Genomic DNA, 17,500 nt, shown 5'->3' with positions numbered 1-17,500 from the left:
TTTTTGCTCTGCACGTGAGATTTATTAACAATAAGTACATCGCAGTCTTATCTTATCTTAAACTGTCAAAGATCTTGATAGCGGTTACTAAGGACCTGTTTACGACTGTTATTAACAAGCAGCTCAGGTGATCCGATCACAAGTAGACCGCTGAGTCATATTACTGTTTACATCTGTTTACACCTGTCTATTGGGCAGATTGTGTTGCTGCTTACGTCACTTCTGCTAGGAAGTCAAACGGCCTCGTGCTCCGTTATTACATCAGTCAGACAAGCACCAGATTTGTTTTTAGTGCTATAAAGCTCATAATAATGTGGAGGGTTACTTTAAAAATGTATCCTGATACAGTTACTAGTTACCTGTTAGTAACGAAATTCAAGTACCACAATATTAAAGTAATGTATCTTTTATTACTTTACGTTACTTTAGGATTACTGCATTACCAATCATGCAATAATAAAGACATAAGGCAAACATTTAGAGCAACATTGGCCACTTTCAATGCAAAAAAACCCATCTTCTTCACAAAGACCAGCTCAAATTGCCACAAGCAGTCAGGATAGAGATATAAGTGAGTTCAGAGAGTTGATATTAACTATTCTCTCTCCCTCTCAGCGACTTATTTTGCCCTTTCGTTTCTGCTCTGCTCACGTTTGGGACTCTTACAGTACATGGTAGCATATCTTTATTGTAAGATGTGTTTAAAAAAAAAATTGTAATGCTGCTAAATAATCCCCATTTTTACTAAATGTACCTGTAATCTGATTAAAGTCTTTTTTTCTTTTCTATCCTAATTACGTAAAACCATTACATGTATTCTGTTACTCCCCAAACCTGAATGTACAGTATGAGCCTTTCCAACCACATATATCTGTGCTCCTCTTCATTCTTTCAACCTTTAACCGAAACAACCACCACATCCTGCTATGATGACACATTTTCCTGTTACGTCGCCGCCGGAGACGCATTAGCGGTTACACCACAAACAGTCTGGTTACACCACGAACGGTCTCAGAAAGTAGTTCCAGTGATCGGATTCGTCGTATTTAGTGCTGTCTACTTGTGATCCGATCACCTGAGACGCCTGTTAATGAAAGATGTAAACAATAAGGAAACACATGCTAAAGATAATCTCAGGATGATTTAAACAGATGAGGAACAAACTGACAAAAAATCCCTTCTTCCTTTTTAGTTTCGATTCACTTCATACCCGCTCGCTGTGTCGTCTCTTAATGCCCACAAGCACATTTTAAATGAGCTAAAACATCAGCATCAGTAAATGTCATGTTCAGTCATTGCATAATGTGCAGTTTCAGTCATGTGGGCTGTTTGTTTTTTGGTTTTTTTTGGGGGTTTTGATGTCGTCCTGACTGTGACTGACTGTGTGTCCTTCATGTCCTGAAGCATGTTGGGGGATTTCGGAGACGAGATGGACCAGACGTCGTCCCGCATGGACTCAGTCCTGAAGAAGCTGGAGAAAGTGTCTCACATGACCAGCAGTAAGTCACACACACACAACATTTTAATTAACCCTCCTGTTGTTCTCGAGTCAAGGAAGGAAGGAAGGAATGATGGAAGGAAGAAGGAAGGATGGAAGGGAGGAAGAAGGAAGGAAAGGATGGAAGGGAGGGAGGAAGGAAGGAAAGGAGGAATGAAGGGAGGAAGAAGGAAGGATGGAAGGGATGATAAAAGGGAGGAAGAAGGAAGGAAAGGAGGGAGGAAGAAGGAAGGATGGACGGATGGAAGGAAGGAAGATGGAAGGATGGAAGGGAGGAAGAAGGATGGAAAGGAGGAAGAAAGAAGGAAGAAGGGAGGAAGAAGGAAGGAAAGGAGGAAGGAAGGGGTGGAAGAAGGAAGGATGGAAGGGAGGGAGAAGGAAGGAAAGGATGAAGAAGGGAGGGAGGAAGGAGGAAAGAAAGAGAGAAGGAGGGAGGGAGGGAGGGAGGGAGGAAGGAAAGAGAGGAAGGAAAGAACAGTCAAAACAGACGGGGTCAATTTGACCCGGGAGGACGACACGAAGGTTAAATCCACACAATGAAGTTTATGCAGTTATTGGTAATTATTGTGCTGCCAACAATTAGGAAAAGAGTCTTTATGAGTATTTTGATGCTAATTTCTGACACTGAAATCTGCAAATCAATAAGTTTCTTCATAAATTTGAGTAAAAACAATCAAAGCTGATAAAAAAAAAAACTTTTGGCAATGTTAGTTTTAATTTAACCATCGCCCATCATAAAAAGAATCAGGTAGGAAAAGCTGATAAAAGTGTATTTATTGAACTGTGAGTAGTTTGTAGAGTCTTTAAACTAATCTGAACCACGATAATCACATTTCTGTTAATATCTAACTGATAGTTTCCACACTCAAGTTCAAAGTTCAAAGTACTTTATTTGTCATTGTTACAAGAACAACGAGGCAGAACAGCATCTCTAGAAAATATGCAATACAAGTTAAGAAATGTGCAATACTAAAATAAATAAATAAATAGATGAATAGAAGAATAGAAGATTAGATGGCACTATACAGGACTAAAATCAATAAAGTGCAATAAAAATAACTTCACTTTCTCACTTTAAAGGATTGGTTCAAAATTAATCTTAAAGCAACAATCAGGCGGCTAAATGAGCAACGAAAACAGCTTTTCTTCATACTGACTATTAGAAAAATCCCTTCATAAAAGCCACAGTCGTACAAGTAGATGATCAGCTTCTATTGAGCTTCATCAGTCTGAGTTATAGTCATATCAAGTGATATCTGACACATTTACAGTCTTTTTAAGCATCAGATTCCCTCTTAGTGTTTCCCTGTTGAGCTGTGGTGGAAGTATAGTCACAAAAAGAGACTTTGGCTCTAAAAACACTGTAACGATGAAACATAGAAGATGAAGATTTGACTCATTTGGATGATTGAAGCTTCATATTAGCTTCAGATTAAACTTTTAAATACATTTCCTTTAAGTGACATCTTTCACTAAGATGAAGGTAAACACCCGCCTGATTCAGAGCAGATGTGACGCTCAGGGAGCTAAAGCCTCATATTAGCTTCACATCTGCTTATTAATACAAATAATTAATGGATTTAGTCCTCCGTCACTTCCATTGTAAATCCATAATGAAGGGATCTTCTAATAGTCAGTATGAACAGGAGGAATCATTACAGCCTTTAATGTTCATTTGAGTTCCTGATTGTTGTTTATAGTATCCTTTAAATAATTACACTGATCCTCCCTGTAAGAAAAGAAACATGTAAATAAAAAAACATCTAAAAAAGAAACAGATGAATGATTACAGCATTTGAGCTCCTGATTGTTGATTTAAGGGAACAAATCCTTTAAATAATTATACAAACATGTAAAATAAAGCACAGCTGTATGAGCAGATGTTCTGATGTGTAATTAACCCTCCTGTTGTCCTCGAGTCAAGGAAGGAGGAAGGAGGGAGGGAGGGAGGGAGGAAGAAGGAAGGATGGGAGGGAAGGGAGGGAGGGAAGGAAGGAAGGAAGGACAGAGGAAAGAAGGAAGGGAGGAAGGTAGGGGGGAGGAAAGAAAGAGAGGAGGAAATAAGGGAAGGAGGGAGGGAGGAAGGAAGGACAGAAGGAAGGAAGAAAAGGGGATGGAGGAGGAAAAGAAATAGAAGGAGGGAGGGAGGAAGGAAGGACAGACGGAAGGAAGGGAGGAAAGAAGGAAGGAGGGAGGGAGGACAGACGGAAGGAAGGGAGGAAAGAAGGAAGGAGGGAGGGAGCAAGGACAGAAGGAAGGAAAAAAGAGAGAAGGAGGGAGGGAGGAAGGAAGGACAGAAGGAAGGAAGAAAAGGGGATGGAGGAAGGAAAGAAAGAGAAGGAGGGAGGAAGGAAGGACAGAAGGAAGGAAGGAAAGAAAGAGAAGGAGGGAGGGAGGACAGACGGACGGAAGGGAGGAAAGAAGGAAGGAGGGAGGGAGCAAGGACAGAAGGAAGGAAAAAAAGAGAGAAGGAGGGAGGGAGGAAGGAAGGACAGAAGGAAGGAAGAAAAGGGGATGGAAGAAGGAAAGAGAGAGAAGGAGGGAGGAAGGAAGGACAGAAGGAAGGAAGGAAGAAAAGGGGATGGAGGAAGGAAAGAGAGAGAAGGAGGGAGGAAGGAAGGACAGAAGGAAGGAAGGAAGAAAAGGGGATGGAGGAAGGAAAGAAAGAGAAGGAGGGAGGAAGGAAGGACAGAAGGAAGGAAAGAAAGAGAAGGAGGGAGGGAGGACAGACGGAAGGAAGGGAGGAAAGAAGGAACAGTCAAAACAGACGGGGTCAATTTGACCCGGGAGGACGACACAAAGGTTAAACACTGAGCTGATCCTCCCTGTAAGAAAAGACAGATGTAAATAAAAAGCATAATTACACAATAATTCATCTTTAAAAAAGAAGAAAAAAGAAGAATAAATAAGTGATATAAATGTATTAATATGTTTTTTCTTTCCGTCTCTTTTCAGGTCGGAGGCAGTGGTGCGCTATCGGCGTTCTGGTCGCCATCATGATCGTGGTACTCATCCTCTTCTTCGCTCTCTGATGCCGGCGACCTCCGACCTCTCGTTTACACACTCACTCTCACACACACACACATACACACAGACACACACACACACCTCCCTGTTAGGACGGACAGATACAGGAAGAAGGATGCACCTTTCCTCCTCTTCCTCCTCCTCCATCATCATCCTCCTGTCTCGTCCTGGGAGGAGAAATCGGTGACCTGCAGAGAGACGTTCTTTCTGCTTTTAATAATCCTCGTTTAAAAAACAACAACAACAACAAAAAAACACAAACTTTAAAAAAAAAAGTAGTGAAGGAGTTTAAACAGAGAAAAAATCCCCTCTGTGGTATTATACACTTCATACTGGTGCATTGATGTTGGATACAGTGGTACTCAATGGGAGGACAGGACGGCTGCAGGCTGCTGCTGTCCGGTTACAAAAAAAACATCAATATGAATTCAAGTTTATTATCAATTTACAGCTCAACTTTTCCCGCTCCGAGGCTGTAAAAGTAGTTTTTCTTAATAAATCAGTGAATGTTTCTCACCATATTGGAGGGTAACGTTAAGAAATGATCGCAATCAGAACACTTCAGGTGTAGTTTTACTGTAAAATTACTGGAATAAATCAACCATGATTTAACAAGTGCTACACTCCGTTAACTAAACACTTGATCTGTTGTGAAAGTAGATTTAAAAAAAAGTTGAATTTTTTATAGTGTTCAATGTAAATTTGAGTCAAAACGAGATGGAAAGTGTATTTAAAATGTCACTTACAATAGATACACTTATATATATATATATAAGCCAATAATGTTGTTTCCATAGAAAACTATAAAAAAGATTATTTTTAAATCTACTGAAGAGAAACACAACATTAACTCCAGTTATTTGTTTTTATCCGGCAGCAGCAGCAAGTATTGAAAAGGAGGAAATTGAGGAGTTTTTTCAGTGTTGCCTTAAATATATTTTTATACCTTTGGTGATAATGTGCAGTATGTTCACGTGCCTACATGTGATGAATCAGGGGGGGAAAACTGACATCAGGTGGCAGTTATCAGGTAAAAATCAGGGATGGGTAGTTTTGTTTAATTTCAGTGTAACAGCAGCTGAAGTTCAGAGGAAGAGTTAGTCACCGCTGAGAGCAGATGTGTGCAGACGTGCTGCCCATCCCTGATATCACACAATTATGGTGATGATGATGATGATGATGATGATGATGCTGGTTTCGGTTCATTTTTGCCGCCCTGATGTTGATCCGTCTCAGCGAGAGGAAGTGAAGTCAGGTCTGCAGCAGCCCGAGCAGCTCGCAGTGAGAAAGCACAGGATTGGCCGAGGCTTTCTCTCTCTTCTTCTCTCCCTCTCTCTCTCTCTCTTTCTGTCTGTCTGTGGGTGATGATGAGAGAGACAACCTTGGCTCAGAGCGCCTGTCTTATTGAATAGCTTTAGCTAATGAGGAGGAGGAACAGTTGCTGGGCAGGATGTCAGCAGCAGCAGCAGTACGCAGTTCAGATTTTAGGCTCACAGCTCCCTCTGCTGGACGCTGCGGGTCATGATGTGATTTCTTTGTGTCATGTCAGGTAACACACTTAAACCCCTCTTCTCGTTTTTTTGGGGGGTGTGTTGCAGTGCTGTATAAATATATAAAAGAAAAACAACATGATGCTTTACTTTGATTTTTTTTTTTTTTGTTGGTGTAAATGAAAATTACTGTAAAAAGGCTTTATGCAGACTTATTTTTAACCCTGTGTGATGCAGATATCTTATATTATGTGTGTTTTTTTTCAGTTAAAAGATGAAATTTGTAACTTTTTTCCGGTCCGATGCAGATAGGCGTCACAATGAAGCTCTGTATTCACTTTTTTTTTTTTTTTAGCTGTCCATGTGTGCTCTATTATATTCAAGCGCTCATTCCTTAAAAATGTGGAAAAATTAGCTGAATATTTGGAATATGACTGCACAGTAAGACTTCTGTACATCAAATACCGATTTTTTTTTTTTAGCATCTTCACTCACTAAGGAATCTCTGTTTTCCAGCAGAGTACCATCACACCTCTATGTGGGAGAGTTTAAAGTGAGCTCACAGTGTTTTTGGCTTGTTTCCACATCTGGATCCTAAAGAAAAAACCCCAAAATTGAAGATTGAAGTTTTTATTTCATTTTTTTACAGTGTTTATTTTTGTCCAGGACTGAATTTAAAAAGCATCAAGGCAGTGAAAATTGTGACATCTTGATACATTTAAGCAGTAAATCCTATTAATTAGTAGCTATTATTTATTTAAAAATAGATTTAAGTATCTCTAATTGCTTTTAAATCCTCAAACAGGTTCAGGGAGCTGTGAGAAGAAAAAAAAAGAAAAAGTCACTTTACTTGCAGGAGGGCTGATAATTACCTGTATATGAAAACACATGGATCCTTAATAAGAAGATGAAAGGTATCTACTTTTTTTTTTTTTTTTTTTTGGTTTCATTTCTGACTGACTTCATCCAAAAAAAAAGAAAGGAGGTATTAAAGCTTTTAGACATCCTTTATTTCAAGTGCCAATGATGAGAGTTGTATGTAAAGTGTAGGATTGACTGATGTTTGGTTTAAAAGTCCTACAAGTAATGAACAAATGGGTAAAAGTTTTTATTTGAATCACTTGTTTTTATTTAAATTTTTACCTGGAAAAAAGAAGTTTTGTGGAAATCTGAATGTGCTAAAACATTTTTATAGAAAACTAGCCGCCATTGTGCCCTTTAACGTCAAACATCAAACACATTTACAGTCGTACTGACTAGTAAAATAAATAATAAATAAATAAAAGGAGCTTTGTTTCCTGTCTGCCTTTCACTGCTTCTGTCCAGTAAAGGTTTAAAAAAAAAAGAGCTTATTTTTAATTTTTCCGCTCTGCTGTATATGATTTATTTTTTCTTCTTCTTCTCCAAATATCTTAAAACACTACATGAAGAATAAATGTCGTGTTTTCTGGCAGAACTTCTGCATAAAGTGAACAATAACTAACGTACGATTGTTTTCTTTCTTACCACCACAGATTGTTTCTTGAAGTTGGAAGTTTTTTGAGTTTCATTAAACTTGTTCAACATGATTTGACTTTTTTTCTCTCTTTTTTTTTTATTATCTAAAAGACTTTTAAACATTAACAAATCTACTTAGTTACTTTGCTCGTGCTGCATTTTAGGCTCCAGTCCCCCCTCTCTTAGGATGATGATTTGTGTTTCAGATAAAAAATCTACCAGATTTTAACCTTTGTGTCGTCCTCCTGGGTCAAACTGACTGTTCCTTCTTTCCTCCCTTACTTCCTTCCTCTCTCCCTCCTCTCTTTCTTTCCTTCCTTCCTTTCCTTCTCTCTTTCTTTCCTCCCCCCTACCTTCCTCCCTTCCTTCCCTCCTTCCTTTCGTCCCTCCCTCTCTTCTTTCCTTCGTCCTTCCTTCCTTCTTTCTTTTCTTTCCGCCCTTCCTTCCTTCCTCCCTCATTTCCTTCCTCCCTCCCATCCATCCTCCCTCCCATCCTTCCTTCCTCCCTCCCATCCTTCCTTCCTCCCTCCTTTCCTTCCTTCCTCCCCCTTTTCCTTCCTTCCTCCCTCCCTCCCTCCTTCTTCCCTCCTTCTTCCTCCCTCCCCCCTTTCCTTCCTTCTTCCTCCCTCCCTCCCATCCTTCCTTCCTCCTTCCTTCCTTCCTCCAATCTTTCCTTCCTCCCTCCTTTCCTTCCTTACTCCCTCCTTTCCTTCCTTCTTCCTCCCTCCCATCCTTCCTTCCTTTCTTCCTTCCTTCCTCCCTTTCCTTCTGTCCTTCCTTCCTTCCTCCCTCCCATCCTCCTTTCCTTCCTCCCTCCTTTCCTTCCTTCTTTCCTCCTTTCCTTCCTTCTTCCTCCCTTCCATCCTTCCTTCCTCCCTTCCATCCTTCCTTCCATCCTCCCTCCCATCCTTCCTTCCTCCCTCCCCCTTTCCTTCCTTCCTTCCTCCCCCCTTTCTTTCCTTCCTTCCTTCCTTCCTTCCTTCCTCCCTCCTTTCCTTCCTTCCTTCCTTGACTCAAAGACAACAGGAGGGTTATTTGATGTACGCTCTTTAAAACAGAAACATAAACATCCTCTTCTTAGAGCAGGAGCATCATGTGAAATGAAATCTCCTCTTATAGTGAGATGAGCAGAGAGCAGAGCGGGTTTCCCTCGTGGCTTTATGAACTCTTTATGAAAGCAGCTCTTAAATAAACGCAGTGAGTCGTCGCACAAATTCACACTACGCCAGCAGACGTCCTGTGAATCTCTGCGGGAGTGAGACATCGACTCTGCCAACATCACACTGATTCATCAGCTGGTCAGTAGTAATAGTGTTTATATTAAAGCACAATACAAGTCTGGTTGGGTTTTTATCTTTAAGTAAATCTATCAAATTAACATTAAAGTATGTTTGGGAATCTGCATTATTTGTCTTAAAATCTACAACTTCACTGATTTTAAAATAACTTAAGTGGCAAAACTTTCCTCCCTTCCTTCCTTTCCTTCTCTCTTTCTTTCCTCCATTCCTTCTTTCCTCTGTCCTTCTTTCCTTCCTTCCGTCCGTCCCTCCCTCCCTCCCTCCTACCTTCTTTTCTTTCCTCCGCCCTTCCTTCCGTCCTTCCTTCTTTTCTTTCCGCCCTTCCTTCCTTCCTCCCTCCCATCCTTCCTTCCTCCCTCCCATCCTTCCTTCCTCCCTCCCTCCCTCCCTCCTTTCTTCCTTCTTTCCTCCAACCATCCTTCCTTCCTTCTTTCCGCCCTCCTTCCTTCCTCCCTCCCTTCCCTTCCATCCTTCCTTCCTCCCTCCCTCCCTCCCTCCCTCCCTCCCTCCTTTCCTTCCTTCCACCCATCCTTCCTTCCTTCCTCCCTCCCATCCTTCCTTCCTCCCCTCCCATCCTTCCTTCCTTGTTTGGGAATCTGCATTATTTGTCTTAAAATCTACAACTTCACTGATTTGGAAATAATTTAAGTGGCAAAACTATTAAATAACAATTTAAAAGAGCTTAACATTTAATTAAGTACTTTTTCTGGTCTGTTTTAAACGAGCTGCAACAATAAGTTGATTAATTGATCATTTTAATTGACAGAAAATGAATCGCCAACTTTGTTTTATTTGTTTTCAGTCATTTTTTAAGTAATCAAATGTCAAAATTGGGATTCAAGTTTCTCAAATGTGAATATTTTCTGCTTTCTTTTCTCCTCTGTGACAGAAAACTGAACATTTTTTAGATTTCTGAACAAAATAAGACATTTGAGGACATCAACTCAGGCTTTGGGAAACAGTGATTATGACAGATTAATTGAGAAAATATGCAAATGTTAGTTAGCTGTAACTGTAATTAACCATTTCAAGTCATTTATCGAGCATAAATGATCAATATTGGCTGATTCCAGCTTCTTTACTGTGAGAGATTCACTGTTTCTGTTACTTTTAATTACTGTGAATTAATTATCTTTCTTTTTTTAGATTATTGATTGAAAAACTAAGTTATATAAGTTATGTGAAGACGTCACATTGGGCACTTTTCCTGCAATTTTACGGACAAATTCATAAAAAAACAAAGTCAACAGTGATGAAAATATTCATTAGTTGATGCTCTGTTTCACTCCATTAGTTTTTAATTCTAATAAAAAGAAGCTGAGATATAAAATAAAGACTTTTACAGTTTCCTTTTGAATCTGAGAAAGTCGCAGTAGTAAAGGAACATGTGTAAATAATGAATAAAAGTAATAATAATAATAATAATAATAATAACAGCTGAATTACATTAAGTCCTGGTTTTGTGTACGTTGGCTCACTGACACATCTGTCATCTCTTACTGGGACTCTTGAATATAACGGAGCCATTGTTAATAATAATAAGTAACACCTGTTTTTCCTATTGACACGTAAACTACTACTGGAGGAGTTTTACTGACACATTATCTAAAAAAAATGCAGTTTCAGCAGCTTTCCTGCAAAAAATACACATTAAAAATCATACAGTAGAGGTTGGATATGAGGGTTTAGGGTTAGAGTCTTACCTGAGCAGGTGAGCTCCAGTGTTCAGGGCTTATCTTAGAGTTTCCTGAAATGATGGTCAAAGAATTCATTCATATGAGTTTTTCTGTTTCTGTCATTAAATTAAACCTGAATATTTTTAAAAATCAGGTCATTTATCAAAGTTTAGATCAGCTGCATCTGTCTGCATGTGTTCAAATCTCTAATTTCAAGAGGTGGAAGTTTCCTTTACTGCAGATTCTGCTCATATAACTAAAAAAAAAACAACACCTACTTCTTAGAAATGATCAAAACTCATCTAAACTATCAACCAAAACCAGTTTCTGTATAATTCTGGGCCTCGTAATTCATGTTTTATTTAAGATATAGTTTTAGTTATTCTCTCTTTCTGTTGAGTCGTGTTATTTTCTAAACTTCTGGCTGATGGGTCTCATACATACGTACCTGTAAAAGCTGAATGGATTCCTTCATAGACACTTACACCTCAGGAAAGAACACAAGCATGTAAAAAAAGCACCAGCTCGACTCTTTAAAAGACATCAAATATCACAAAGTATCAAAAGAATATGATGCATGAAGCAACTAGTTATTGCTTTCATTACTTATTACATCTGCAGGTTATCTTTTAAATTGACTGCTGGATTAATTAAGCCTATAAAATGTCATAAAATGGTCACAATCATAATTAACTGATATAATCTGAATATAAAGAATATAAAACAGCGTAATATAAGCAAATAGTCACATTTGAGAAGCAGGAAGTGAATCATTTTTTGGGGCATTTTAGCTTTAAAAAAATGACTAAAATGTTAAATCACAGCTGTTGGAATATTTGGATAGAAGAAGATATTAAGAAAAATGTTTTTTTGTAGTAAAAAGTTATAAAAAATGTAAATTGACTGTTGGATTAACTTGCCTATAAAATGTCACAGAACTGGCGAAAAATGGCCACAATCACAATTAACTGATATAATCTGAATATAAAGAATATAAAACAGATTAAAAAGCAGCAAGTACTCACATATAAACATTTAAAAAGTAGGATTTGAATCATTTTTGGGGCATTTTAGCTTAAAATGGTGACTAAAATGATGAATTACAGCTGTCAGAATAGTTGGATAGAAGAAGATATTAAGAAAAAATTATTTTTTGTAGTAAAAAGTAGTAATAAATGGACACAATCACAATTAATAGATGTAATCTGAATATAAAACAGGGTAAAAAACAGCAAATAGTCACATTTGAACATTTAAAAAGCAGGATTTGAATCATTTTTGGGGCATTTTAGCTTAAAATGGTGACTAAAATGATGAATTACAGCTGTCAGAATAGTTGGATAGAAGATATTAAGAAAAAATAAGTGTTTTGTAGTAAAAAGTAATAATAAATAGACACAATCATAATTAATTGATGTAATCTGAATATAAAACAGGGTAAAAACAGCAAATAGTCACATTTAAACATTTAAAAAGCAGGATTTGAATCATTTTTTGGGCATTTTAGCTTAAAAAAGTGACTAAAAAGTTAAATCACAGCAGTCAGAATCGTTGGATAGAAGAAGATGAAAGTGAAATAAAGAGCCGACACAGCAGTAAGGTCAGTCCTGTTTGTTACAAACCTTTTTATTAAGATATTCAGATTTTTTTTTTTCTTCCTCATTTTTAATCAGTCTGGTTTCTTTTTCTCTTTACAGTAGTTAATGTGCAATTATCTTTATTACTGGGTCACAGTTAGGAATTCACAAAGTTATTGGCACTTGGATCACATGGGGGTAAAACACTGGCATGTACACGGGGCGGGGAGGGGGGCGCGAGGAGAGGGGGGCGACTTGGTTGAATGGGGGGGGGGCAGAGAGGGGGTAACACGGCAGGGTTTGGGAGGAAGAGGGGTAAAGGTCCAGGTGTGTGTGTGTGTGTGTGTATATATATGTATGTGTGTGTGTGTGTGTGTGTGTGTTGCGGGGGCGAGGTCGGGTATTTTCTTTGACATCAGTAGACGCTACTGCATTGTTTCTGTTGGTTATTATTATATATTTTGTTAAAATCCATTTTTCTTTAAACCGTTTACTTCCCAAAAAAAAGAAAAAAAGAAAAAAAAAGCTGTTATTTCACTTTTTCTTCTTTTTTTTTTAATTTTCTGGGTTATTATTATTAATAATCATAATAATCATAATAATAATCATAATAAAGAATAATACCTCATGCTGCGAGTGCACATCTAAACAATCAAACTTCGATAGTGCTTCTATGTCATAATGTACAGTTTATATATTTATATATTTATAGTGGAAAAAAAACCGAGAAACACAAAAAAAAAGAAACAAAAAAAGTTCTGCAGAGTTTTTTTTTTTGTGTGTTTTTTTTTTTTTTGACCCAACAACACCAGAGACAAGGAAGAGAGGATTTAAAAAATAGTCATTCATGGTTGCTATATGATCATATGTGAGCCCTGCCCGCCCCTGTTTCTGGATTATGAGTTTATTTTGAGGTAAGACTGTGTTTGACATGGTGGACTCTCGGCTTGTCGTCCCGTTTTCTGTTAAAAACCCTGCACTGTACGCATTCAAAAATAACTTTAAAAAAAAAAAAAAAAGGTCTGAGAGGTGCTCTGTTGAGCTCATACCCAGATTTGTTCCTGAAAAACAATAAAATAAAAAGAAGTATGTACCTGCTTTGTAACGGCAGCCACAGCAGTTCAGAAGCTGCTCGCAGCGCTGAGATATTTGTGTGGAGGGGGGGGAGGGGAGGGGGGGAAGAAGGGGGGGTTGGGGGGGGTTTAAGGTCTGCTATGGCTGAGAGCTCCCGAGGTAAACTGGTACTTTTTTTTTTTAAATATTTATTTAAAAACTGCATCAGTGATACGAAAGACACGACACACACATCCTTGCAACACATCCTGAGAGTCTGAAGGTGTGTGTGCCAGCTTCGGTATCTCAGAGGTTTGCCCGTTTTCTGTTTTTTTTTGTTTGTATTCATGTAGACATATACAGTATTTATATAGATAGATAGATAGATATATTTCAGCGAGTGTGTTTCTGTGTCTGTGTGTGTGTGTGTGTGTGTTTGTGTGTGTGTGTGTTTGTTGTTGTCTCTGGTGTGAGGGGATTTTGGGAAAGTAGCCAAGTAAATGTTTCTGGATAGAAGACTATAAGAGAGAGAGAGAGAGAGAGAGAAAGAGAGAGAGACGCGTCGGAGCTTGCGAAGCGCAGTTGGAGGGGGGGAAAGTTGGAAGAGGAGGAAGAGCAGGGGGGGTGATGAGGTCAGGCTTGCAGCGCCGAGGAAGATGAGGAGGAAGGTGGCTGAGCAGAGGGGAAGGGATGGAGAGAGAAAGAGAGAGAGAGAGAGAGAGAAAGAGAGATAAACGATGAGGATTCAACCTCAGGATCACAATCTTGATTTTTTTCTAAAGAGTCTCGCATCCGCTTCCCTCGCTCCTCTGTTCTCAAGTTTAGCCAGTTGGTTGGTTTTTTTTTGTTTTTGTTTTTTTAGAGTTTTCTTTTTTCTTTTACACATATACGGACACAACTCTTGACATTCCTCCAGGTTTTCAGCAGGGTCCCTACACAGGAACACAAAAAAAAAAATCCACCCTGTTTCAAGAAGATAGAAAAGGTTCAACATGTTGGTTTTTATCCACTTCTGATTTCCTACATTTACCAGAATGCATTGCTTCTTCCATAACCTGCATTATCCTGGGCTTTTTATAATTTATAGAAATGCAATTTAAAGCTGCACAAATCCATATTTTTTATATTCACAATGGATCAAATGACTCAGAGTGACAGGAAGTCGCTCAGAGTGACAGGAAGTCGCTCAGAGTGACAGGAAGTCGCTCAGAGTGACGAACCCAAAGCAACTTTACACCAAGTAGCTGTTTTGGAGCTCTTTGTTTTGGTTTTATGACCCAAAAATGTTGGTTCACTTTCAACAGTGTTGTTTCCAGCAGCTTTTCAGCTTTTCAGCCTCTGATGAACCGACTGTGCGATACCCGTCCAGCTCCAAAAGTTGGCATACGGACACGGTTAGTGACTAGCTGGTGTACGAAGTGGAGCGTTGAGCAGCTACACAGCCAGAAAAACAGCAATAAACTGCTGAAAGTAGAGTTAATATCTGTCTTACATTCATCAGGTGGACAGAAACAAGACTCCAAATTGAGCTTTAAGAGGTTAAAATGTTGATTTGTTTTGTTTACAACTTGTTTGCGCTGCCCCCTAGTGGCAAAAACCAATTAATGCAGCTTTAAAGGAGATACGTCTGAGACAGTTTTCAGGTTCAAGAATATCAGGGTGGATTTTTCCTTTAACATTTTGTCTTAGATTGAAAAAAAAAATGGTTTAAAAACATTTCATTACAACTTTTAACAGGTCAGACATTTTCAATGCAACAAATATTACACAAGTCATCAAACCCTGCAGACGTTTAGACCGAAATGTCGCCCAATCTTCTGTCATTGATTATGAAATTTGACCAGATTATCTATTAAAGGTGGTTTGTAGATAGATTTTTTTAAGGTTTTGTGGTTGTTTGGTTTGACGCTGATCAAATGATTCTTCTTTTTTCTGATCATTTCTTTTCTTGTTTCTGGGATTCTTTGTAAATTTTCGTCCATTTCTAAATCTGTGTAGGAACCCTGTTTTAATTCAGAAACTCCAACCTTCCCTTCACCCTTTTTTCTGGTTCTGGTTTCTGGTTCTGGTTCCCCTCCCCCACCTGAACTTTCCTCCCCACCACTTTAAAAAAAAAAAGATCCTCCCCTTTAACCCCGACCCCTCACATGCAGAGGAGACTTTTTGCTTGCACAGTCTTACGCTCCCATTTCCCACCTATAGGGGGAGACAGGTCAATGGGCACATCATCATTTTTTTTTCTTTTACAGTAAACAACAGATGTCATAAAGAGAAGAGAAGAGAAAAAAACAACAACATACAAAATAAAAAAAGGGAATAAATCGTACAAAAAGATAGAAACAACAAAAATAAGAAACTTACAAAAAGAACCCTCACATTACATCTCGATTCCCACCCGCCCCCGCCCCTCGCTCCCCCCAAAAAACGTGAACAAAAATCCCACTTCTGACACCAGCATCCGAACCACAGACAGGAAGTGACACGGTGAGCATGCTCAGAAAGGTGCAAAGGGTTTTGGCTCTCTCTCTCTCTCCGTCTTTGAATTGAGACGGGGGATGAGCGCTCGCCCAAAGGTGCTTTTAATTTTTTTTTTTGTGTGAAAAAGATAATTCCACTCTCTCCTCGTCACTTCTGTTCCTTTCTGTGGATCGGCGAGTCGAGGTTGGATGACCGGGAGTGCAAAACAAAAAACCAGATGGACCAAAATCGTAGATGGACGAGTCGAAAGCTCAAACAACTGCAGCGCTCTTTCTTTTGGAAGTCGTGTCAGCAACCTTCAATCTACTGACAACTTTATTTGGCATCGGGGCCCACGAGCGGTGGACGTTTCGTTTTGGTGGGTTTGCGTCTTGTGTCGGATTTGTAAGAAAAAAAAAAAATGAAGCAGAGCGTCCTTTTTTTCGGCGCTTTGCTTTTTTAAGGTGCTCGGAGGAATACAGTGATCAAGACTCTTTAGATTACAATCATAGCTAGTGTAGGATCACTGCTTCTTGGGATTTTTTTTTTGCCCTCTGGTGGCTGCTGGCAGCTACTACAGCTTCTGAGCCCCCCCTTCTCTTAGCTGCAGTGGCCGATTTTGGCCACCAGGTGGTGTATTGAGAAAAAAAAACATTCAAGCAGCAGTAGCTTATTCTTTGTGGAAAAAAGCTGGTCGGAAAACCAGGTCAAGTAAACTTGCTTTGGGTCGATTTATATATTTAAAAAAAAAGGATGTTTAACGCAAGTTGGCAGAGAAATGTGTTCGTAAGACTTTTTTATCCATGAAGTTTTTTTTGTTTATTTTAAAACAGACATTCAGACTCGTAGCCTTAAAATGAAGTGAGCTAGCAGCAGTTTGTTCGCCTCGACCGTCCATCAGCTGATCCCGTCTGCTTTCCGTAGTTTCAGCACCCAGATCCCATCCCGACAACAGCTGCAGTACAGTAAAATCCAAACATCTGGTCCAGCAATAAAACGCCCCCCCCCCCCCCCCCGCCCCCCCTAACCCAAACCCCAACCCCCGCAGCACTTCAGTCATACAACAATCGCAATGCAAAAATATGTGGTTCTCTTTCTCTAAACTATTTTACAGCTAACCATGTCTCCACATTCTCATTTTTGTAAATTTTTTCTCTCTCTTTTTTATATTTTTTTATTACACGTCTTGGCAACTCTACGTACAGGTGTTAATTTTTTTTGTGAATTATTAGTAGGATCTCCTTTTTAAAGTAACTTCTTTTTAAAAGGACTACAGTACACTAGCTCAAATGTAGAAAACAACAAAAAACAAAATAAACACACAATAACAACAGGAAATGAAATTGTAAAATGTAAAGACCAACTGAAATGTTTACTAAGCTCTTCTAACAAAACGAGAGAAAAAAAAGCACAACCGAACTTGTATCGCTTCAAAAAATTAAAATAATAATAATAAAAAGAAAAGCGTCTGCTCTGGCCCCGCTCAACCTTTAGTCGTAAAACTGTGCTCAGACATAACTGCCCTACAAAGAGGCAAAAACTGCAACTTGTGGTGCCTTTTAAAAAGTCATTAAGGGTCATGGATAGGTTTTTATTTCTAAAGAGATATTAAATGATAAAGAGCCCGAAGTGTTGGGCTGATTGACCAGGTTTGGTTGCTCTTTGTAGGGCAGAGGAGTGTTCAAAACTTCTTTATACGTAAAAAAAACCGACCTCTCCTCTCCTCTCAGCAGCACTCAGCTACCCGCCTCATAACCATTTCCGCCGAATCAAAGAGGAAATAGAAACACACACACACACACACACATACATACAGATACCGAGGAAAACATCTCACACATTTCACTGTGCTCATTGGAACAAATTCGTCTTAAATGTACCTTTAAAAAAACTTCCGAACTGTTAAATTTACTGTTGATTTTCAAAA

General features: G+C 38.9%; 1 protein-coding gene across 1 annotated transcript in view; it reads left to right on the top strand.

The window, feature by feature from the left end:
• LOC133992189 (syntaxin-6-like) overlaps positions 1–7,303 on the top strand; it is a 12,842-nt gene extending 5,539 nt beyond the window's left edge. The window contains exons 4-5 of the mRNA XM_062430899.1: positions 1,405–1,499; positions 4,454–7,303. Coding sequence (XP_062286883.1) covers positions 1,405–1,499; positions 4,454–4,530 — 172 coding nt within the window. The 3' untranslated portion in view covers positions 4,531–7,303. The remainder of the gene's footprint in view (positions 1–1,404; positions 1,500–4,453) is intronic.
• The last annotated feature ends 10,197 nt before the right edge of the window (positions 7,304–17,500 follow it).

The sequence above is a fragment of the Scomber scombrus genome, chromosome 2, assembly GCF_963691925.1.
Source record: "Scomber scombrus chromosome 2, fScoSco1.1, whole genome shotgun sequence".
NCBI lineage: Eukaryota > Metazoa > Chordata > Actinopteri > Scombriformes > Scombridae > Scomber > Scomber scombrus.
The sequence above is the reverse complement of the archived record's forward strand: the minus strand, read 5'-3'. Positions and strand labels throughout refer to the sequence as shown.